At 42.5% G+C, this 25,141-nt stretch overlaps 1 protein-coding gene across 1 annotated transcript; it reads left to right on the top strand.

The window, feature by feature from the left end:
* Window positions 1-10,489: 10,489 nt before the first annotated feature.
* On the top strand, window positions 10,490-14,042 carry LOC123165881 (kelch repeat-containing protein At3g27220). Its single transcript, XM_044583625.1, has 7 exons — window positions 10,490-10,843; window positions 10,935-11,141; window positions 11,636-11,865; window positions 12,320-12,490; window positions 12,720-12,825; window positions 13,133-13,339; window positions 13,460-14,042. The coding sequence occupies exons 1-7, from the start codon at window positions 10,682-10,684 to the stop codon at window positions 13,622-13,624; spliced, it is 1,248 nt and encodes a 415-aa protein (XP_044439560.1). The 5' UTR covers window positions 10,490-10,681; the 3' UTR covers window positions 13,625-14,042.
* Window positions 14,043-25,141: the final 11,099 nt, after the last annotated feature.

Here is a 25,141-nt window from a genome sequence, read left to right as displayed (position 1 = left end):
AGTCCAACTTTTCTTCTAAAGCTTTCAACATGGCATCTACGATATGTTCAATAAAAGCTTTATTTTGTTCATAAGCATGGGGTGAATTTATCATGGATTGCGACAAACAAATACAATCAATCAAAGAACAATTATCATAATTAAAGTCTTTGTAATCCAAAAGAGTGGGCACATCATTAGTTAAAGTTTTGACCTCTCCAAACCCACTTTTACAATTTTCTCAACAGATTTTCACCCTCCGAATTATCGGGACGCCTCTAGCTAAAGTTGACTCTTCTTCAGTCCCCTTTTCATCAATCTTAATTTTACTAAACAAGGAATCAATAGAAGAAACACCAATAACTTTAAGATCTTCATCATTCTTGTCTTCTAACGAGATTGGTTTAGCGGCCATTTTATTTACTAAGGTAGCTTGTGCATCGGATATTTTGCCTAGCAAACTTTCAGCAAAAGCATACTTAGATTGGAGATTACAAACTTCTCTACTAATATCATCGGGTTGTTTTGTTATAGCATCCATCACAACAGAGTGTTCCTTAAGTTCTTTGGTAAAATATTCATTATGCTCAAATTGTGTAGTCATATATTCCTTAGTACTTTTCTCAATTTCAAGAAAAATATTGGGTTAAGGAACATCATAATATTTTCTTTGAGGCATCATGTCTACACAAACAAGAACAAATCTGGCCAGAAAACGGCGAACGAAAAAGAGGGCGAATAAAACGGCAAATTTTTGTGAAGTGGGGGAGATGAAAATGAGAGGCAAATGGCAAATAATGTAAATTGCAAGGAGGTGAGATTTGTGATTAGGAACCTGATAGATGTTGATGATGTCTCCCCGGCAACGGCGCCAGAAATCCTTTCTTGATGGCTCGTGTCCGTGTTAGTATTTACGTGAAGAGGAAGGGATGATGCAGCACAGCTACGGTAGGTATTTCCCTCAGTGATGAAACCAAGGTTATCGAACCAGTAGGAGAACCAAGCAACACTATGTAAACGGTACCTGCACACAAAGAACAAATACTTGCAACCCGACGCGTAAGAGGGGTTGTCAATCCCTCTCGAGTAAAAGATAGATTGGTTTGTAGTAGATTGGATAAATCGATCTCGTAGAAGCACGAAATAAAATAAAAAATAAAAAATGCAGCAAGGTATTTTTGAGTTTTTGGAATAATAGATCTGAAAGCAAAATAAAATAAAAATAGATCTCGAAGCAAATATGATAAAGAATAGAGCCGGGGGCCATAGATTTCACTAGTGGATTCTCTCGGGAGCATACAGTGGGTAAACAAATTACTATTGGGCAATTCATAGAACTTCAAGTAATCACGACGATATCCAGGCAATGATCATTATATAGACATCACGTCCAGGATTAGTAGACCGACTCCTGCGTGCATCTACTACTATTACTTCACACATCAACCGCTATCCAGCATGCATCTAGTGTATTAAGTTCATGGAAAAACGGAGTAATGCAACAAGAACGATGACATGATGTAGACAAGATCTAATCATGTAGAAATAGACCCCATCTTGTTATCCTTAATGGCAACGATCAATACGTGTCTTGCTGCCCCTTCTATCACTGGGAAAGAACACCGCATGACCGAACCCATCACAAAGAACCTCTTCCCATGGCAAGAAAAATCGATCTAGTCGGCCTAACTAAACCAAAGATTCGAAGAAGAAATACGAGCTATAAGTAATCATGCATATAAGAGATCAAAACTCAAATAACTTTCATGGACAAAATAGATCTGATAGTAAACTCAAAGTTCATCGGATCCCAACAAACACACAGCAAAAAGAGTTACATCAAATAGATCTCCAAGAGACCATTGTATTGAGAATCAAGAGAGAGAGAGAGAGGAAGCCATCTAGCTACTAACTACGGACCCGTATGTCTATAATGAAATACTCACGCATTATCGGAGAGGCAATAATGAGGATGATGAACCCCTCCGTGATGGTGTCTAGATTGAATTTGGTGGTTCTGGAACTTGCGGTGGCTGGAATTGTGTTTCATCGACTCCCCTAAGGGTTTTTGGATTTTCGGGGTATTTATAGAGTAAAGAGGCAGTGCGGGAGGCGGCCGACGTGGGCACAACCCACCAAGGCACGCCCAGGTGGGTTGTGCTCCCCTCGGAGCCCCCCTCTGGTACTTCTTTGGCCCAACGTGTGTCTTCTGGTCCAGAAAAATTCTCCAAAAAGTTTCGCTGCGTTTGGACTTCGTTTGGTATTGATTATTTGTGAAGTAAAAAACAAGGAAAAAAGAACAACTGGCACCGGGCACTATGTCAATAGGTTAGTCCCAAAAAATGATATAAAGTTGCTATAAAATGATTGTAAAACATCCAAGCATGATAATATAACAACATGAAACAATAAAAAATTATAGATACATTGGAGACGTATCAGCCTCCTCCCGTGGACTTCTTTGGCTCCCTGAGTGTCTTCTGGGTAGAAAAAAATCTCCACAAAGTTTTGTGGCATTCGGACTCCGTTTGGTATTGATCTCTGCAAAGTAAAAAACAAGAGAAAAAACAACTGGCACTAGGAACTATGTCAATAGGTTAGTCCCAAAAATGATATAAAGTTGCTAGTAAATGAATATAAAACATCCAAGATTGATAATACAACAACATGAAACAATAAAAAAATTATAGATATGTTGGAGACGTATCAACATCCCCATGCTTAATTCTCGCTCGTCCTTGAGTAGGTAAATGATAAAAACAGAATTTTTGATGTGGCATGTTGCCTAACATGTTCATCACATATTCTTTTCTTTTGTAGCATGGACATTTAGACTTTAGATGATTCAAAGCAATAGTCTATAATTGACACGAGGACATGAATACTCAAGCATATCAGCAAGCAACCATGTCTTTCAAAATATCAACACTAAAGAAAGCTATCCCTAGCCCATTATGCTCAATCATTGATCCATTCATGAAACACACTCAGATATTAACTATGCCCAAAGCACCAGTATGATAATAGTGCTCCCTAGTTGTTGCTTTATAAGAGAAGATGGAGACTCAAAAAATTAAAAAATTACATAAAGTAAATAGATAGGTCCTTCACAGAGGGAAGCAGAGATTTGTAGAGGTGCCAGAGCTCAAAGCTTAAATTGAGAAATAAAATTGTTTTGAAAGGCATGCTTTTCCTATCAACGAAAACGAACGAGAATTCCCAATACTTTCCATGCTAGATAAATCATAGGCGATTCCCGAACATAAAATAAAGCTTATTCCTTTTTCCACCATTCTGTCACAATCCATGGCTAGCCGTATCCACTGGTGCCTTCCATACCAACACTTTCCAAAGAATTTATTATTGACAACCTAAATAAAAAAATTCATTTCGAGACTGGGCATCCCTATTACCTGCCATACTCTCGTGCAATGACAAGTGAATAAACACTCATTTTGAGAATAACATATCTAGCATGGAAAATATTGGCCACCCCCTGCCGCTTCATAAGCAGTATGGGCACACAAAAAGGAAATTCATTTTGAAAATTAGAGTTGGCACATACAAATTTACTTGGAACGATATGTAAATACCGCATATAGATAGGTATGGTGGACTCATTGGCACAACTTGTTTTAAGGAGTTTGGATGCACAAGCAGTATTCCCGCTTAGTACAAGGAAAGGCGCAAATAGATTGAGAAGCAACCAACCAAAAAATAAAAACAATCATAAATGGGCAATACACATAACTAACACCGAATAATGCACCACAAGAAGGATATAACTTCATTGCATAACTGACTTTCGTGCTTGCATAGGGAATCACAAACCTTAACACCAATATTCTTACTAAAGCATAATTACTCACCAACATGACTCATATATTACTATCTCCATATCTCAAAACTATTACAAGGAATCAAGTTTATAATGTCCAATGATCTTCATGAAAGTTTTTATTATATCCACCTTGGATATCTATCACTTTGGACTAATTTCATATGTTACCATTGCTACTAGCAAAGCTCTCAAACAAATTTAAGTGAAGCACAAGAGCATAAATATTTCTTCAAAATAATTTACATCTCTCAAAATAATATAAGTGAAGCATGAGAGGATTTCTTCAAATATTTACTAACTCTCAAAATAATCCAAGTGAAGCACGAGAGCATATTTCTTCAAAAATTAAAGCACCACCGTGCTCAAAAAGATATAAGTGGAGCACTAGAGCAATTCTATAGCTCAAATAATTGAAGTGAAGCACATAGAGCGACTCTAAAAATCATAGCATCATTATGGCTCTCTCAAATAGGTGTGTCCAGCAAGGATGATTGTGGCAAACTAAAAAGTAAAAAAGCAAAAACTCATATAATACAAGACGGTCCAAGCAAAACTCATGATATGTGACGAATAAAAATATAGCTCCAAGTAAAATTACCGATGGTCGTTAGAAAAAAGAGAGGATGCCTTCCGGGGCATCCCCAAGCTTAGTTGCTTGGTTCTCCTTGAATATTACCTTGGGGTGCCATGGGCATCCTCAAGCTTATCCTCATTTCACTCATTATTCCTTCATCCATATCTCACCCAAAAATTGAAACTTCAATCACACAAAACTTAACAAAAACCTTCGGGAGATCCGTTAGTATAATAAAACAAATCACCACTCTAAGTACTGTTGCAAACTCATTCATATTTTATTATTACATTATACCTACTGTATTCTAACTTTACCATGGATTCATCAAAATAAGCACACAATGTAACGAAAGCAGAATTTGTCAAAAACAGAATAGTCTGTAGCAATCTGAATTTTGACTATACTTCTGTAACTCCAAAAAATCTGAAAATTAAGACGACGTGGGCAATTTGTGCATCAGTCATGTGTAAAAAATTCAGAGCAAAAGCACATTTCTGTCAATTTTTAAAATTCCAAAACTGGGTGTAAAAGTTTCTATTTTTCAACATGATCAAATCAACTATCATCCAACATATCATAAAGGCTTTACTTGGCACAAACATTAACTAAAACATAAAAACACAATCATAACAGTAGCATAATTGTGTAAACACACAAGAACAGAAATGAAAAGAAACAAATATTTTATTCATTGGGTTGCTAGTAGAGCCTTAGCAGAGTATTGATTCATGTATTATAAAAAGGTTTTCAGTATTTATGAAATATTAGTATTTCAGCAGTCGGTCCACTAGCAGAGTATTACTTTTGTTAGACTAGCGGACCTGTAGTACTACTTATTGTTAGGTAAGGACATGCATGCATCTATTTTTTTTCTCTCCTATGCAAACAAATCCATGGACTTTATTTCATCTTACCCAATTAAAAACATTCATATCTTTTAAACCATATGTTCATATTTAAAATAATTTATATATTTGAACTCCTGGCGCAAAAACTTTTAGAACTAGACCGATCTTGGATACATTTTAAACACATTTAAATTTCAACGTTTCGCATTTCATATGTGAAACAAACAAATTTCACTTGAAAATGTGAAAAAAAATCCTTTTTAATCAGAAATATGTGAAACCAAGATATTTCACTAGAACCATATTTTAACCCAAATATGAAACAGAAATGACAACTTGTGAAACTGATTATTTGGAAATGTGTAACATTTAATTTCAAAATTATGAAATATGTCATTTCACAAATGTGCAGTTCAAATTGATGTGACTTTTGTGCAAGCCAGTAACATATTTCAGAATTGTGAAAATAACTACAAGAGAGTGAATTTGTAATGTATGATTTGAAACTATTTTTTGGGAAATGTGAAATAATCTATTTTAAAAGTGTGAGATATGTCATTTTACAAAAGGGCAATTGAAATAAATGTGATATTTGTGAAACAAACCGGTAACATATTTTAGAACTGTGAAGTAATAACTACATAAAGTGAAATTGTAATATATGATTGTGAAACTGATTATCTGAAAATATGGAATAGTGTTTCAAAAGTGTGAAATTGTAATATACGATTGTGAGACTGACTATTTGAAAATATAACATATTTCACTCTTTTGAAATAAACTGTGACACATTTTCAAATAATCAATTTCATAACAACACATTACAGTTTCATTTTCTGTGGTTACTACTTCACAATTAAAAACATTTGTTTCCCTTTTCACTGACTTGTTTCACTAAGAAACATCTATTTCAATTGCACATTTCCCAAATAACCAATTTTACTCATTTGAAAATAAAATGTTCACATTTTCAAATAATCGGTTTCACAAGTTGACATTCATGTATCTTTTTTTCACTTTCATAGCATATATTTCACTTTCCACTACCTTGTTTCACAAAAAACAGATTTTTCATTTGAAATAGGTTTGTTTCACATAGAAAATGTGAAACGTTGAATTTTAAACGTGTTTGAAATGTATCCAATATTGGTCTAGTCCTAAAGGTCTTGGCGTCAGGAATTCATATATATATATATATATATATATATATATATATATATATATATATATATATATATATATATATATATATATATATATATATATATATTATTTTAAAAACGAGCTTATGTTTTAAAAGATATAAACGTTTTTTATTAGCTAAGATGAAATAAAGTCCATGGATTTGTTTGCACGGGAGAGAGAAAGAGTAGGCGGATGCGTGTGTGTGAGGAGAGAGAGTGAGTTGTCACATCCATGTCAGCCATGTAAGGACAATGGTGAGAGCCCATAGTTGTATTAGACATGATATTCATTTTGGAGGTAATATCATTGGAAGTCATAGAACTTACGCTTAATGTTCAGTTTAGTTTTAAAACTTGCAAAATACGGAATTGTAGTCACTTAACTTGTCTCAGCATGCAAATACGGTGCTTTTAACCGTATCCCGGTGTATGGCCTGCACACGTGGCGAGCCAGCGTGGCGTAGGCCCGCATGTCCGTGGCTAGAAACATTTTTTGCAGACAACTCCCTTGTGCTTTATTCCTTTATGTACAGAATTCGTCAAATAAAATGAAAAAACTGCACAGAGTGAGATACGATCACAAGTTCTACCGGTAAGTGACTCGCATAGATAGAAATCAGACCATGCAAGCTAGACGTTTCACCTGCACAACTTTACATTATATCATATAAGAATATTAAATTCAAAATCTAAACGAAAAAGGGGAATGAACACTGTTCAAACCTGCGACCTCCTCCGGTTCAAACCTCATGTGTGCGTGGGCTAACCACCGAACCAGGTTGCACACTGCGTGAAAATGATAAACAACAGTTGTGTTGTTTGTCTTTGAGAATAGTGAAAGTTTTCATCGTGAGATAGCTTAAGATTACTTACTATATTTGGTTTGAATTGGCACTTATCGCTAGATAATAAGAGACCGACGCGAGGAACGCGGCCTCGGGATCGACCGGCGCGCTCGTGCGTGAACAGCGTGCAGACATCGCCTTCCCCCTCTCCCTCACCTGCTACCGCTCGCGCCGGGCTGCACGTGCCTCGGACTCGGGCGTCCTCGTGCGCGCCAGCCCCGACGCGGGCATGAGGACCCAGCGATGGCCGGGTACCACTTCCGGACCAGAGGGTGGTGGAGGTGGGCGGCGTACCTGGCGGAGCGGAGCTGCGCGACGGGTGGGAAGGGTCGGCGACGTCGCTGGCGCTGCGTTGACAGGTGACGGGCGCTGAGGAAGAAGATATGCCGCTACCGAGGCCGCCTTGCTCGAGCAGCGACCTCAGTGCGATGCGGAGGGCCACCTCCTCCACGTCGATGTTCGAGCCATCGGATTCTGAACCGGAGCCACCGCTGCTTCCGTCGCCGCCATTAAGGGGATCGGAAGTGGAGTGGGTGGAGAGTGGGGTGAAGTGAAGTTCGGATTGACCGGTGTCTAAGATTTTTCGGATTGAGATATTTGTGGGGCCGGGGTGGGCCGGGCTGACATGGCGGCACCCGGGCCGTCTTATATCTGCCCCATATTTAGGCTGGATATGAGGGATGCCGGTAAGCTCGAGCGTTTGAGGCGTCCGTCTAGGTGAAATTTTCATGACCAGTCTGTGTCCGAACGGACCGCCCGGGCGTTTGAGGCCGGCTTAGGCGCCCGGCTGTAGATGCTCTTACAATACTGAGCATCATCATGGTCGGGTGGTTAGCCCATGCACATGCGGTCATCGACCAACATAACAAATGTTCGAACAGTGGGGCTTTTCGTTTAGATTTTGGTTTTAATTTGTATAGTCTTCAAAGGACATATAGACTGTAATTGTGGAAGCTAAACGTGAACTATCATTGTTCTGGTGGTTCACCATGCTAAGGCGGGTGGCAGCGGATCGTGTAATCGATCTATAGCAACAGCATCTTTTTTCTTTCTTTTTAATTGATGGACTTTGTATGTGAATAAATAAAGTGTAAGGGAGTTATTTGCAAAATGAACGTTTCCAGTCATTGACGGGTGGGCCTACACCGTGCTGGCAGGCTACGTGTGCAGGCCGTACCTCCGGATACAAGAGGAAGCACCATATTTGAACAGGGGGACAAGTTATATGACCACATCTCCGTATTTTATAAATTTTAAAACTAAACTGAACGTCAAACGCAAGTTCTGTGACTGCTAGTGATATTACCTCTTCATTTTGTATAGGTCAAAAAGAGAAATAATAGTTGTCTATAGACCGGTTTTTAAAGGAGCATACAAATGATTGGATCATTACCTGTAGTTATCGTTAACGTGCAAAAGACTGCGCTGCTCGCTTTCGGTCTAGGGTTCAAATCCCGCACTCGTGTATAATTTTATTTCCATTCGACTTCTTTCTTCTACCAATGACAGGTAAGACCCGCATGATAGAGCGAGAAAACTGATTAGACGAGGCGTCAAGTGGATTGTTTGACCGGTCAAAATGGATGGAGGGAGCTATATGATCTGACAGTAATGGTATAATCACCTCATGATGTATATGACCATATTTTTAAATACAGTGATCAAAATGAACTTATACAATAAATTCAATGACCAATAGTGCATCTTACTACACCGCATCCAAGCGCAGCCTTAGGACGCATTTGGTTGAAATCTCTGAAAGTGTCCGCATTGCACACTTGTCCAACTTTAGCTTGGCTGAGCAAAAACAGGTAAAAAAACAAAACATTTGCACTTAGTTTGGTTGCCTGCATCGAGGTTGTAGGGGATCGATTTTGCATGGTGTTTCGTGTCCTGCATTGGCTCCGCGCACGCAACTACATGGTATTTGGTTGTATACACGGGATATGATTAAGAGTTAACATCTATATATCACACACAGTTAACACACAGTTACTGGGATTAGTTCGCCACGCCCCGTCGGACTAGTTCGCCGCGGCAATCGTCGAAAGCACTCCGCCTCGACACCTTGTACCAGGCTGCGGACGTGCGGCTACCAGCGCCATGGATGACTGCAGTGGACGGTGACGACGAAGACAACTAGTTCGCCTGTCGTCATCGGACTCGGCGCCACGGCCACCGTCGGACTCAGGTCGCCAGTGTGGAGTACCAGCCGTCGTGAGTGAGGAAGCACGCCGTGGACGAGTGCGCGAGCACCAGGTCCTGCAGGCTCCACGGCACCACCATGCCGCGCCAGGCGACGGAGTCCAGGTACCCCTCGGAGAGCACCACGCTGCAGTCCGGTCGAACCACCCACAGGAAGGGGCGGCTGGTGGACGCGGGTCCATGGGCCATCTCGGCCAGCTCCTCAATGGACAGCACCATGAACACCCATGAAGCCTTCTGGATGGCACGGAACAGCTTCAATATCGCATCGCTGAGGAGCTTGTAGGGGTTCGACGGCAGCAGGAAAGACGACACATCGGCAACCGACAGCGGCAGGAGCCCCGAAAGGTTGACCCGGGCATCGAGGTCGTCCTCGGGCGGGAACTCCATGAGCTCGTGCATGTGGTGGTGGTAGAGCGAGAACACGGCGCACGACCTCGACCTGAATCGCCGTCGCCGTGGGCGACCTCGAGCTTGTCTCCAACTCTCGCCGCGCCCGGGCTCCCCCAACCAAGTACCTGCTGCCGCACCACGGCAATGGCCTGCTGCGCCTCCGCCTCTGGCAGCGCCTGAGCTCCCTCGCATTTCTAAACGCAGTGGAGCTCTTCCCTGCTCCCAAAATAGCTATAAACATGAACATAAAATTAATCATCTACAGACGAAACTACGAACCGATAGTTTGAATGGAACCGTAACATCTATGTGCATATTTTTTCGTGTAGAGCTTATCTTGAATCGAAGCATCGTTGTGTAGATCGGAAGGGACAAGGAAGAAGTAGACTAGGAGGTTATCGAAGGTATAGCATGTACATGCTATACAATAGCTTGCATCCCTCCTATATTCTCTCGTGCAACGGAACCCATTACTTGCGCTTGATCTGACTCGTCTCAGCCTAGCTCGATGGAAATGGCCGATTCGGCCCCTTCTAGCGGCCCTGGCTAAATGGTGCTTGAAGATTCATACTATGCGGGTCAAACAGTGAACGTAGGCTATCAAAACAGCCCATTTTCATCCCGCGAGGGCTGGCAAGCAAACCCGTCCAGTTGCCCTAAGAATGAAACCGCGGGCTCACCCGCCCACGCTCCGGCGGCCGCCCACGATTTTCCCCTCCTCCCACACCGGGCAGCGTCTCTCGCTCCGACCGCCTTTATTTCGCCAATGACGCCGGCTCTCCCCTCCTACACGCCGATTCCTTTCCACCATGGCTGCGCCGGCGCCGCCGACCACAAGCTCCAAGCCGCCCCTCCCCCCGCGCCTCGCCGTGCCGCTCGCCCTCGCGCTCCTCCTCGCTCTCGCATTCGTTGTCGACTTCCTCTCCTATTCCTCCGCCATCAGCCCGGCCTTCTCCCCCTCTTCCAAGACGGTAGCTAACCACCCTCCCCGCCAACGCTACTTGCGTTCTCATCGACGTTGGCTTGACATGGACGCGCGCCACCGTTCTCTCTCGTGTGCAGGTAAAGGAGGGTAATAATAATGACGATACGAAGCTTCGCAATGGATCACCGACGGTGAGGCACCTCAACGCCACGTTCTCAGACCTGCCGGCGCCGCACTGGGACTGGGAGGAGATGCCGCCGGCGCCCGTTCCCCGGCTTGACGGGGCGTCCGTGCAGATCGGGGACCTCCTCTACGTCGTCGCAGGGTACGGGAGCCTCGACCATGTGAGTAACTCAACTCACTCACTCCGTGCAGACTGCAGAGTTGTTGCCTCGTTGTTCTCCGTGCAGAACTGAGATGAGATGATTATTCGTACTCCTAGCTGCCTCTGGTAAATGCTCAGCACTACCCTGTTATGGATGAAGCAAGCAAATCATATAGCTGAGCAATCTCATATCCTGCGACCGCACTACTCTGGAGTAGAATTCTAACGCAGGATATTACGAAGGACTGTTAACAACTTAACATTGCAAGTATTAGCTGTAAATTAATTAGATCTACTCTAGACTTTTGCTGAAAACTGCTACTACCAGTAGTGTAAAGGTTAAAATAGTAGCTGACTAACTGTATATTTGGATTTGAATCACAAGTTTACAACTGATGCTTCAGCAGAAGTAAAGCAAGTGTGATTATTCTTTGTTTGGCAAATGGTTACCACGGCCACAGGCTGACACGATCCCCATTTTGTGATATTTTGCTTTGCTTCATGCCATTTCAGGTCCATTCTCATGTGGATGTGTACAATTTCACTTCTAACACATGGACTGGAAGGTTTGATATGCCCAAGAAGATGTCAAATTCACATTTAGGGATGGCCTCAGATGGGAGATATATCTATGCAGTGTCTGGACAATTTGGTCCACAGTGTCGGCCAGCTGTGAGCCGTAATTTTGTTCTAGACACAAAGTTAAGGAAGTGGGACGAATTACCTCCTTTACCTGTTCCTAGGTATGCATTTCAGACTATAATTACCTGTTCCATAGACTCAAAATTGGTGCATATGTTTTGCTGTAATATTCGTTTTGGCTGCTATCTATATCTACATGTTCCTTCTGACTTTATTCTGTTCAAGCATTGCTTATCCATTTTACTGTTTATCACACACAAGAGGCAAGACAGTTGCATAATCCAATAGTGGCAATCATGTTCGTTTGTAATTTAGTGCCATGCTAATGTCGTAACTGATATTCGCTCATATCCCGTGAGTCAAATTGTACTACTGTCTTCTTAGCTTGATATTGTTAACAGTTTGTTCAGACATACTCCTAGAACCTCATTCAATATGCTCCATTGGCCCTGTTTTGACTGCAGCTATAATGCTGGAGCTATGAAATGGTCCATGCTTATACTATATGCTGCTATAACTATCAAGATCCAAAGCTTACTCTATAACATGCTGTAGGTATGCACCAGCTACTCAACTTTGGCGTGGGCGGCTTCATGTGATGGGTGGTGGCAAAGAAGACCGCCATGAACCTGGATTAGAGCACTGGAGCCTTGCTGTGAAGAATGGCAAAGCATTGGAGAATGAGTGGCGAGCTGAAATACCGATACCACGTGGTGGACCTCATAGGTGAATTTGTGTGGCTATTGTGATGCGTTATTTATATCCAATTGCCCATTGAGATATTCACCTCTTTCTAAGCTTTCTAAGAATAAAAATAGGTGTCCTGTGCTTGAAGACTAAATATCCATTGATTTGTAGTACTATTGGCACCCTCTCCGTGCATAGGGGATACTTCTTAGAATTATTTTCAGATGAACAAATATGTCGATAATTTCTTACATCCATCTTTTGGCAGGGCATGTGTTGTTGCTAATGACAAACTCTTTGTAATTGGTGGTCAAGAGGGAGACTTCATGCCTAAACCAGGGTCACCTATTTTTAAATGCGCAAGGAGGCATGAGGTATGTATGTGCATGCTAATAAACATCAAACCTTGAAATATGAGTGCTTCCTGTACACGACATTTCTCTATTTTGCAACCAAGATATGCATTTGTCCATGCTTAGTAACGTATAATATAAAGCATACACAGGAAAGTTGAATACTCATACGTTTTCTCTAACAAAAAATGTTGCTGCACCTAGTAAATGTGCTTTCTTGCATTCAGGCTTTAACCTATTGTTGTGCAATAACTGATAAAGTCTTGATTCACGGTCTGTCGCTAAAGTTTCTACCAGAACCATGATTATGTTAGATATTGTTTTGCAGGTTGTTTATGGTGATGTGTATATGCTGGACAATGAAGCTAAATGGAAGCAACTGTCTCCAATGCCAAAGCCAGATTCCCACATAGAATTTGCATGGGTCGTTGTTAATAACTCCATAGTAATTGTTGGCGGAACTACCGAGAAGCACCCTATCACCAAAAAGATGATTCTTGTTGGTGAAGTCTTCCGGTTTGATTTGGAAACATTGGTGTGTTCTATCTTATATGTAAATTATTTTGCTTGTTCATATTAGCTATGTTATGATTATTTTCCTCTGAATATTAGGACATGACTAAGTGGCTTAACATTTCCCGTGCCATTTTTGCAGAAATGGTCAGTCATTGGTCGTATGCCTTTCCGGATCAAGACAGCCTTAGCTGGTTACTGGGATGGGTGGCTCTATTTCACTTCTGGGCAGAGGGATAGGGGACCTGATAATCCAACTCCTAAGAAAGTTGTTGGTTCTATGTGGAGAACGAAACTGCACGTCTAGTGTCCAATGTTTGAACCAGAGGTTTCTGTATATTCTTAACCTCCTCTCTCCGTCCCAAAATAAGTGTTCTCCCTCCGTAAACTAATATAAGAGCGTTTAGATCACTAAAGTAATATAAGAGCGTTTAGATCACTACTTTAGTGATCTAAACGCTCTTATATTAGTGTACAGAGGGAGTACTAAAGTTAGTACAAAGTTGAGACACTTATTTTGGGACGGAGGGAGTATATGTGTTCCCATTTTCGAGCAGCTAGAGTTCCTACGAGCTGACTTGTATTCTGCTTCACCATTGTGAATACTGTATTCCTATCTTGAGTATCACTACAAATCTGAATTTCTAGGAAACCGGCTTCAAATTTGGCAGAGGATTTTAGCCTTGTAAGTAGTTCTGAGTTATGCAGAAATTCCTTGTGGATCATATATGTGTACCTGTCTCCATTTTCTAATTGCTATGGTGTTCCCAGCACTCCTTGCAAACTTTGTGCTGTTTATTTCTTAATTTTGTTTACTTGTTGTGGTTCTCACGTTTGGAATTGGAAGCTGGATTTTGGAGATGTGTTTCATTCAAACAACCGTAAGCAGCCTTTTGCAACAATCTTGCCCTTCAGTATACGTTATCAACTAGCAAATTTTGTGGAGAATATGTTCTTTGCTGGAAATATTTAATATTGAATGGATGAAAGCTATCATATGACCAAGTTTCTTCCTAGCTGTACAAACAGAATGGTGTTGAATTTGCTTCTCCCCTTCGCTTTTTTGCTAATCTGTAAACTTTATGATTTACAGTTTGAACTAAATACCTCAGGGCACATCCATTACTATTGTTCATACATAGTTGTGGGCTGTGGTCTTCGTACTCCTTGCCTTTAACAATTGAGATAGCTAGCTGCCTTTTACAATTTGCTACTATTAAAAAAATGAATCATTTTTGCTAATATTTTCTTCACATGTTTGCCTTGAGACAATTATTTTGTTCCACGATTGATATGGAAAAGATCCTCTTTTCGTCTTACTGCCTTTTACTCCCTACGTTCATAAATATAAGTCTTTCTAGAGATTTCACTATGGACTATATACGGATGTATATAGACTTAGTTTAGAGTGTAGATTCACTCATTTTGTTCCGTATGTAGTCTCTTATTGGAATCTCTAAAAATACTTATATTTAGGAACGGAGGGAGTACAAATTATGAAGACTCTTCCCATTTTCTGACCATGTCGTATACCTCTCTTATGGAATTAAGTTTTCAAGCACACATAAGCAATGGCGTTGATTTCAATGTTTATGCAAATATATTGATTTTTAAAATGTAACCATGACAAATTATTTGCATATTTAATTATTTATGTAGGGCGGCAGTAGCCTTGACAACACAATTCCAGCACCAACCATTGCTGCACCTTTTCTTCAAGAACTAGTTTGCCCACTAGAACAATTATTGGACCAATAATAACATTACTAAATTTTGTTAACATTCTACTTTTCCTAGTTCAGTTGGCGGATGACGCGCTGGCTGGATGACAGTGACCGAGGCATTCTGGCCTAAACTTTGACAGCATTCGCAGGGCACTGGCAAGCGCTTAACAATGACTCATCACATGGTGAGACCGACTTGGCTTATCACCTTCATTAGTAAAATCTGACCTCCTCTGTGCCCTAGACGCCCGGCCGGTCTGGCGGTGGCGCGCTTCTGGCCGACGACGAGCCGTCGTTGTCGTCGCTGGGCAACTTGCATGGCCACCAACTCCCACCACAGAGATATGTCGACTTCATTTTGCAAGTACAGGTACAAGTATGATCGCAATTCGATTTGAATGGTCGAAATTCCCATTTGAGACCAAGTTGATCTTCAATGTTGAATATATTGTGTACGTGTATATTGTGTCTTGGGCTCATCTTCTAGTTCCTTTGTATAGTTGAGGTTGTGGTCCCCTTCTATACTCACATATATACGTGCCTGGTGCACTGATTAATGCATTGTGTTACACAGCCTATTCTTTCCCTTCTATATGGTATTAGTTTAGCACGTCGATCCTAACCCACTCACTTCTTTCGAGAGAAACTCATTCTCTAGAAAGGATCCATTCTTAGCAACAAAGATCTTGCCTTCGGATCTGTGATAGAATGTGTACTCAACAGTTTTTTTTGAGTATCCTATGAAGACGCACTTCTCCGATTTGGGTTCGAGCTTATCAGGCTGAATCTTTTTCACATAAGCATCACAACCCCAAACTTTAAGAAACGACAGCTTAGGTTTCTTGCCAAACCACAGTTCATACAGTGTCGTCTCAACGGATTTTGATGGTGCCCTATTTAACATGAATGCAGTTGTCTCTAATGCATAACCCCAAAACGATAGTGCTAAATCGGTAAGAGATATATCATAGATCACACCATATCTAATAAAATACGGTTATGACGTTCGGACACACCATTACGCTGTGGTGTTCCAGGTGGCGTGAGTTGTGAAACTATTTCACATTATTTTAAATGAAGGCCAAACTCATAACTCAAATATTCGCCTTCGCGATCAGATCGTAGAAACTTTATTTTCTTGTTACGATGATTCTCAACTTCACTCTGAGATTCTTTGAACTTTTCAAATATTTCAGACTTGTGTTTCATTAAGTAGATATACCCATATCTTCTCAAATCATCTGTGAAGGTCAGAAAATAGCGGTACCCGCCGCGAGCCTTAACATTCATCGGACCGCACACATCGGTATGTATTATTTTTAATAAGTCAGTGGCTCGCTCCATTGTTCTAGAGAACGGAGTCTTAGTCATCTTGCCCATGAGGCATGGTTCGCAAGCATCAAATGATTCATAATCAACTGATTCCAAAAGTCCATCCGCATGGAGTTTCTTCATGCGCTTTACACCAATATGACCTAAACGGCAGTGCCACTAGTATGTTGCACTATCATTATCAACTTTGCATCTTTTGACATCAATATTATGAATATGTGTATCACTACGATCAAGATTCAATAAACCATTCACCTTGGGTGTATGACCACAAAAGGTTTTATTCATGTAAACAGAATAACAATGATTCTTTGACTTAAATGAATAACCGTATTGCAATAAACACGATTCAATCATATTCATGCTCAACGCAAACACCAAATAACATTTATTTTAGGTTCAACACTAATCCCGAAGGTAAAGGGAGTGTGCGATGGTGATCTTATCAACCTTGGAATCACTTCCAACACACATCGTCACCTCGCCCTCAACTAGTATCTGTTCATTTTGCAACTCCTCTTTCGAGTTACAAATCTTTGCAACTAAACCGGTATCAAATACCGAGGGGCTACTATGAATACTAGTAAAGTACTCGTCAATAACATGTATATCAAATATACCTTTGTTCACTTTGCCATCCTTTTTATCCGCCAAGTATTTGAGGCAGTTCCTTCTTCCAGTGACCATTTCCTTTGCAGTAGAATCACTCAGGCTTGGGTCTAGCTTTGGGCTTCTTCACGGGAGTGACAACTTGCTTGTCATTCTTGAAGTTCCTTTTCTTTCCCTTGTCCTTTTTCTTGAAACTAGTGGTCTTGTTAATCATCAACACTTGATGCTATTTCTTCATTTTTATCTTCGCTGATTTCAGCATCGCGAAGAGCTTGGGAATCGTTTTCATCATCCCTTGCATATTATAGTTCATCACGAAGTTCTAGTAACTTGGTGATAGTGACTAGAGAACTCTGTCAATCACTATCTTATCTGGAAGATTAACTCCCACTTGATTCAAGCGATTGTAGTACCCAAACATTCTGAGCACATGCTCACTAGCTGAGCTATTCTCCTTCATCTTGTAGGCAAAGTACTTGTCAGAGGTCTCATACCTCTTAACACGGGCATGGGTCTGAAATATCATTTTCAGCTCTTGGAACATCTCATATGCTCCATGGTGTTCAAAACATTTTTGAAGTCCCGGTTCTAAGCCGTAAAACATGGTGCACTAAACTATCAAGTAGTCATCATACCGAGCTTGTCAAACGTTCATAACGTCTGCATCTGCTCTTGCAATAGGTCTGTCACCTAGCGGTGCATCAAGGACATAATCCTTATGTGCAGCAATGAGGATAATCCTCAGATCACGGACCCAGTCTACATCATTGCTACGTACTATCATCTTTCAACTTAGTTTTCTCTAGGAATATATCAAAAATAAAACAGGGGAGCTATACGCGAGCTATTGATCTATAACATAGATATGCAAATATTATCAGGACTAAGTTCATGATAAATTAAGTTCAATTAATCATATTACTTAAGAACTCCCACTTAGATAGACATCCCTGGAGTCATCTAAATGATCACATGATCCATATCAACTAAACCATGTCCGATCATCACATGAGATGGAGTAGTTTTCAATGGTGAACATCTCTACGTTGATCATATCTACCATATGATTCACGTTCGACCTTTCGGTCTCCAGTGTTCCGAGACATGTCTGTACATGGTAGGCTCGTCAAGTTTAACCCGAGTATTCCGCATGTGCAAAATTGTCTTGCACCCATTGTATGTGAACGTAGAGCTTATCACACCCGATCATCACGTGGTGTCTCGGCACGACGAACTGTCGCAACGGTGCATATGTTGGGAATCGTAGCATAATTTTAAAATTTTCCTACGCTCACCAAGATGCATCTATGGAGTATACTAGCAACGAGGGGAAAGGAGTGCATCTACATACCCTTGTAGATCGCGAGCGGAAGCGTTCCAATGAACGTGGATGACGGAGTCGTACTCGCCGTGATCCAAATCACCGATGACCGAGTGCCGAACGGACGGCACCTCCGCGTTCAACACACGTACGGTGCAGCGACGTCTCCTCCTTCTTGATCCAGCAAGGGGGAAGGAGAGGTTGATGGAGATCCAACAGCACGACGGCGTGGTGGTGGATGTAGCGGGTCTCGGCAGGGCTTCGCTAAGCTTCTGCGAGAGAGAGAGAGGTGTTGCAGGGGAGGAGGGAGGCGCCCAAGGCTGTTGTCTGCTGCCCTCCCTCCCCCCCTTTATATAGGACTGGGGGGGCGCCGGCCCCAAGAGATGAGATCTCAAGGGGGGCGGCGGCCACAAGGGGGGAAGGGGTTGCCTTGCCCCCCAAGGCAAGGGGGGACTCCCCCCCTAGGGTTCCCAACCCTAGGCGCATGGGGGGAGGCCCAAGGGGGGCGCCCCAGCCCACTAAGGGCTGGTTCCCTTCCACTTTCAGCCCACGGGGCCCTCCGGGATAGGTGGCCCCACCCGGTGGACCCCCGGGACCCTTCCGGTGGTCCCGGTACAATACCGGTAACCCCCGAAACTTTTCCGGTGGCCGAAACTAGACTTCCTATATATAATTCTTCACCTCCGGACCATTCCGGAACCTCTCGTGGCGTCCGGGATCTCATCCGGGACTCCGAACAACTTTCGGGTTTCCGCATACATATATCTCTACAACCCTAGCGTCACCGGACCTTAAGTGTGTAGACCCTACGGGTTCGGGAGACATGCAGACATGACCGAGACGCCTCTCCGGTCAATAACCAACAGCGGGATCTGGATACCCATGTTGGCTCCCACATGTTCCACGATGATCTCATCGGATGAACCACGATGTCGAGGATTCAATCAATCCCGTATGCAATTCCCTTTGTCAATCGGTATGTTACTTGCCCGAGATTCGATCGTCGGTATCCCAATACCTTGTTCAATCTCGTTACCGGCAAGTCTCTTTACTCGTACCGCAATGCATGATCCCGTGACTAACGCCTTAGTCACATTGAGCTCATTATGATGATGCATTACCGAGTGGGCCCAGAGATACCTCTCCGTCATACGGAGTGACAAATCCCAGTCTCGATCCGTGCCAACCCAACAGACACTTTCGGAGATACCCGTAGTGCACCTTTATAGTCACCCAGTTACGTTGTGACGTTTGGCACACCCAAAGCACTCTTACGGTATCCGGGAGTTGCACGATCTCATGGTCTAAGGAAAAGATACTTGACATTGGAAAAGCTCTAGCAAACGAAACTACACGATCTTTTATGCTATGCTTAGGATTGGGTCTTGTCCATCACATCATTCTCCTAATGATGTGATCCCGTTATCAATGACATCCAATGTCCATAGTCAGGAAACCATGACTATCTGTTGATCAACGAGCTAGTCAACTAGAGGCTTACTAGGGACACTTTGTGGTCTATGTATTCACACATGTATTACGATTTCCGGACAATACAATTATAGCATGAATAATAGACAATTACCATGAACAAAGAAATATAATAATAACCATTTATTATTGCCTCTAGGGCATATTTCCAACAGTCTCCCACTTGCACTAGAGTCAATAATCTAGTTACATTGTGATGAATCGAACACCCATTGCGTCCTGGTGTTGATCATGTTTTGCCCTAGGGAGAGGTTTAGTCAACGGATCTGCTACATTCAGGTCCGTGTGTACTTTACAAATATCTATGTCTCCATTTTGAACACTTTCACGAATGGAGTTGAAGCGACGCTTGATATGCCTGGTCTTCCTGTGAAACCTGGGCTCCTTCGCAAGGGAAATAGCTCCAGTGTTGTCACAGAAGAGAGTCATCGGGCCCGACGCATTGGGAATCACCCCTAGGTCGGTAATGAACTCCTTTATCCAGACTGCTTCCTGTGCTGCCTCCGAGGCTGCCATGTACTCCGCTTCACATGTAGATCCCGCCACGACGCTTTGCTTGCAACTGCACCAGCTTACTTCTCCTCTATTCAATATATACACGTATCCGGTCTGTGACTTCGAGTCATCCAGATCTGTGTCGAAGCTAGCGTCGACGTAACCCTTTACGACGAGCTCTTCGTCACCTCCATAAACGAGAAACATATCCTTAGTCCTCTTCAGGTACTTCAGGATATTCTTGACCGCTGTCCAGTGTTCCTTGCCGGGATTACTTTGGTACCTTCCTACCAAACTTACGGCAAGGTTTACATCAGGTCTGGTACACAGCATGGCATACATAATAGACCCTATGGCCGAGGCATAGGGGATGACACTCATCTCTTCTATATCTTGTGCCGTGGTCGGGCATTGAGCCGTGCTCAATTGCACACCTTGCAATACAGGCAAGAACCCCTTCTTGGACTGATCCATATTGAACTTCTTCAATATCTTGTCAAGGTATGTACTCTGTGAAAGACCAATGAGGCGTCTTGATCTATCCCTATAGATCTTGATGCCTAATATATAAGCAGCTTCTCCAAGGTCCTTCATTGAAAAACACTTATTCAAATAGGCCTTTATACTTTCCAAGAATTCTATATCATTTCCCATCAATAGTATGTCATCCACATATAATATGAGAAATGCTACAGAGCTCCCACTCACTTTCTTGTAAACACAGGCTTCTCCATAAGTCTGTGTAAACCCAAACGCTTTGATCATCTCATCAAAGCGAATGTTCCAACTCCGAGATGCTTGCACCAGCCCATAAATTGAGCGTTGGAGCTTGCATACTTTGTTAGCATTCTTAGGATCGACAAAACCTTCCGGCTGCATCATATACAACTCTTCCTTAAGGAAGCCGTTAAGGAATGCCGTTTTGACGTCCATCTGCCATATCTCATAATCATAGTATGCGGCAATTGCTAACATGATTCGGACGGACTTCAGCTTCGCTACGGGTGAGAAAGTCTCATCGTAGTCAACCCCTTGAACTTGTCGATAACCCTTAGCGACAAGTCGAGCTTTGTAGATGGTCACATTACCATCTGCGTCCGTCTTCTTCTTAAAGATCCATTTATTTTCTATGGCTCGCCGCTCATCGGGCAAGTCAGTCAAAGTCCATACTTTGTTTTCATACATGGATTCTATCTCGGATTTCATGGCTTCTAGCCATTTGTCGGAATCCGGGCCCGCCATCGCTTCTTCATAGTTCGAAGGTTCACCGTTGTCTAACAACATGATTTCCAGGACAGGGTTGCCGTACCACTCTGGTGCGGAACGTATCCTTGTGGACCTACGAAGTTCAGTAACTTGATCTGAAGCTTCATGATCATCATCATTAACTTCCTCCCCAGTCGGTGTAGGCACCACAGGAACATTTTCCCGCGCTGCGCTACTTTCCGGTTCGGAAGGGGTGACTATCACCTCATCAAGTTCCACTTTCCTCCCACTCAATTCTTTCGAGAGAAACTCCTTCTCTAGAAAGGACCCGTTCTTGGCAACGAAGATCTTGCCTTCGGATCTGAGGTAGAAGGTATACCCAATAGTTTCCTTAGGGTATCCTATGAAGACGCATTTTTCCGATTTGGGTTCGAGCTTTTCAGGTTGAAGTTTCTTGACATAAGCATCGCATCCCCAAACTTTTAGAAACGACAGCTTAGGTTTCTTCCCAAACCATAATTCATACGGTGTCGTCTCAACGGATTTCGACGGAGCCCTATTTAAAGTGAATGCGGCAGTCTCTAAAGCATAGCCCCAAAATGAGAGCGGTAAATCGGTAAGAGACATCATAGATCGCACCATATCCAATAGAGTGCGATTACGACGTTCGGACACACCATTTCTCTGAGGTGTTCCAGGCGGCGTGAGTTGTGAAACTATTCCACATTTCCTTAAGCGTGCACCAAACTCGTGACTTAAATATTCTCCACCACGATCTGATTGTAGGAATTTTATTCTCCTGTCACGTTGATTTTCAACCTCACTCTGAAATTCTTTGAACTTTTCAAAGGTTTCAGACTTGTGTTTCATTAGGTAGACATACCCATATCTACTTAAATCATCAGTGAGAGTGAGAACATAACGATATCCTCCGCGAGCCTTAACACTCATTGGACCACACACATCGGTATGTATGATTTCCAATAAGTTGGTTGCTCGCTCCATTGTTCCGGAGAACGGAGTCTTGGTCATCTTACCCATGAGGCATGGTTCGCACGTGTCAAATGATTCATAATCAAGAGACTCCAAAAGTCCATCTGCATGGAGCTTCTTCATGCGCTTGACACCAATGTGACCAAGGCGGCAGTGCCACAAGTATGTGGGACTATCGTTATCAACTTTACATCTTTTGGTATTCACACTATGAACATGTGTAACATCACGTTCGAGATTCATCAAAAATAAACCATTGACCAGCGGGGCATGACCATAAAACATATCTCTCAAATAAATAGAACAACCATTATTCTCGGATTTAAATGAGTAGCCATCTTGAATTAAACGAGATCCAGATACAATGTTCATGCTCAAAACTGGCACTAAATAACAATTATTGAGGTTTAAAACTAATCCCGTAGGGAGATGCAGAGGTAGCGTGCCAACGGCGATCACATCGACCTTGGAACCATTCCCGACGCGCATCGTCACCTCGTCCTTTGCCAGTCTCCGTTTATTCCGTAGTTCCTGCTTTGAGTTACAAATATGAGCAACCGCACCGGTATCAAATACCCAGGAGCTACTACGAGTACTGGTAAGGTACACATCAATTACTTGTATATCACATATACCTTGGGTGTTGCCGGCCTTCTTCTTGTCCGCTAAATATTTGGGGCAGTTCCGCTTCCAGTGACCACTTCCCTTGCAATAAAAGCACTCAGTCTCGGGCTTGGGTCCATTCTTTGACTTCTTCCCGGTAACTGGCTTACCGGGCGCGGCAACTCCCTTGCCGCCCTTCTTGAAGTTCTTCTTACCCTTGCCCTTCTTGAACTTAGTGGTTTTATTCAGCATCAACACTTGATGTTCTTTTCTGATCTCTACCTCAGCTGATTTCAGCATTGAATATACCTCGGGAATGGTCTTTTCCATCCCCTGCATATTGTAGTTCATCACAAAGCTCTTGTAGCTTGGTGGAAGCGACTGGAGGATTCTGTCAATGACCGCGTCATCCGGGAGATTAACTCCCAGCTGAGACAAGCGGTTGTGCAACCCAGACATTCTGAGTATGTGCTCACTAACAGAACTGTTCTCCTCCATTTTACAGCTGAAGAACTTGTCGGAGACATCATATCTCTCGACCCGGGCATGAGCTTGAAAAACCAGTTTCAGCTCCTCGAACATCTCATATGCTCCATGTTTCTCAAAACGCTTTTGGAGACCCGGTTCTAAGCTGTAAAGCATGCCGCACTGAACGAGGGAGTAATCATCAGCACGTGATTGCCAAGCGTTCATAACGTCTTGGTTCTCTGGGATTGGTGCTTCACCTAGCGGTGCTTCTAAGACATAATCTTTCTTGGCTACTATGAGGATGAGCCTCAGGTTCCGGACCCAGTCCGTATAGTTGCTGCCATCATCTTTCAGCTTGGTTTTCTCTAGGAACGCGTTGAAATTGAGGACAACGTTGGCCATTTGATCTACAATACATAGTGTAAAGATTTTAGACTAAGTTCATGATAATTAAGTTCATATAATCAAATTATTTAATGAACTCCCACTCAGATAGACATCCCTCTAGTCATCTAAGTGAAACATGATCCGAGTTCAACTAGGCCGTGTCCGATCATCACGTGAGACGGACTAGTCGAGATCGGTGAACATCTCCATGTTGATCGTATCTTCTATACGACTCATGCTCGACCTTTCGGTCCTCCGTGTTCCGAGGCCATGTCTGTACATGCTAGGCTCGTCAAGTCAACCTAAGTGTATTGCGTGTGTTCCGAGGCCATGTCTGTACATGCTAGGCTCGTCAACACCCGTTGTATTCGAACGTTAGAATCTATCACACCCGATCATCACGTGGTGCTTCGAAACAACGAACCTTCGCAACGGTGCACAGTTAGGGTGAACACTTTCTTGAAATTATTATAAGGGATCATCTTACTTACTACCGTCGTTCTAAGCAAATAAGATGCAAAAACATGATAAACATCACATGCAATCAAATAGTGACATGATATGGCCAATATCATCATGCTCCTTTGATCTCCATCTTCGGGGCACCATGATCATCTTTGTCACCGGCATGACACCATGATCTCCATCATCATGATCTCCATCATTGTGTCTTCATGAAGTCGTCACGCCAACGATTACTTCTACTTCTATGGCTAACGCGTTTAGCAACAAAGTAAAGTAATTTACATGGCGTTATTCAATGACACGCAGGTCATGCAAAATAATAAAGACAACTCCTATGGCTCCTGCCGGTTGTCATACTCATCGACATGCAAGTCGTGATTCCTATTACAAGAATATGATCAATCTCATACATCACATATATCATTCATCACATCTTCTGGCCATATCACATCACATAGCACTTGCTGCAAAAACAAGTTAGACGTCCTCTAATTGTTGTTGCAAGTTTTTACGTGGTTTGTAGGTTTCTAGCAAGAACGTTTTCTTACCTACGTATGACCACAACGTGATTTGCCAATTTCTATTTACCCTTCATAAGGACCCTTTTCATCGAATCCGTTCCGACTAAAGTAGGAGAGACAGACACCCGCTAGCCACCTTATGCAACTAGTGCATGTCAGTCGGTGGAACCTGTCTCACGTAAGCGTACGTGTAAGGTCGGTCCGGGCCG

Source organism: Triticum aestivum, chromosome 7D, assembly GCF_018294505.1.
Source record: "Triticum aestivum cultivar Chinese Spring chromosome 7D, IWGSC CS RefSeq v2.1, whole genome shotgun sequence".
In the NCBI taxonomy this organism is placed as follows: domain Eukaryota; kingdom Viridiplantae; phylum Streptophyta; class Magnoliopsida; order Poales; family Poaceae; genus Triticum; species Triticum aestivum.
The sequence above is the reverse complement of the archived record's forward strand: the minus strand, read 5'-3'. Positions and strand labels throughout refer to the sequence as shown.

Excerpts from the sequence above, each read along its gene's own strand:
- LOC123165881 (XM_044583625.1), top strand. The coding sequence starts at position 10,682 with ATGGCTGCGCCGGCGCCGCCGACCACAAGCTCCAAGCCGCCCCTCCCC. Across the intron at positions 11,866-12,319 it reads CCTCCTTTACCTGTTCCTAG|GTATGCACCAGCTACTCAAC; the intron begins GTATGCATTTCA and ends AACATGCTGTAG. Across the intron at positions 12,826-13,132 it reads AATGCGCAAGGAGGCATGAG|GTTGTTTATGGTGATGTGTA; the intron begins GTATGTATGTGC and ends ATTGTTTTGCAG.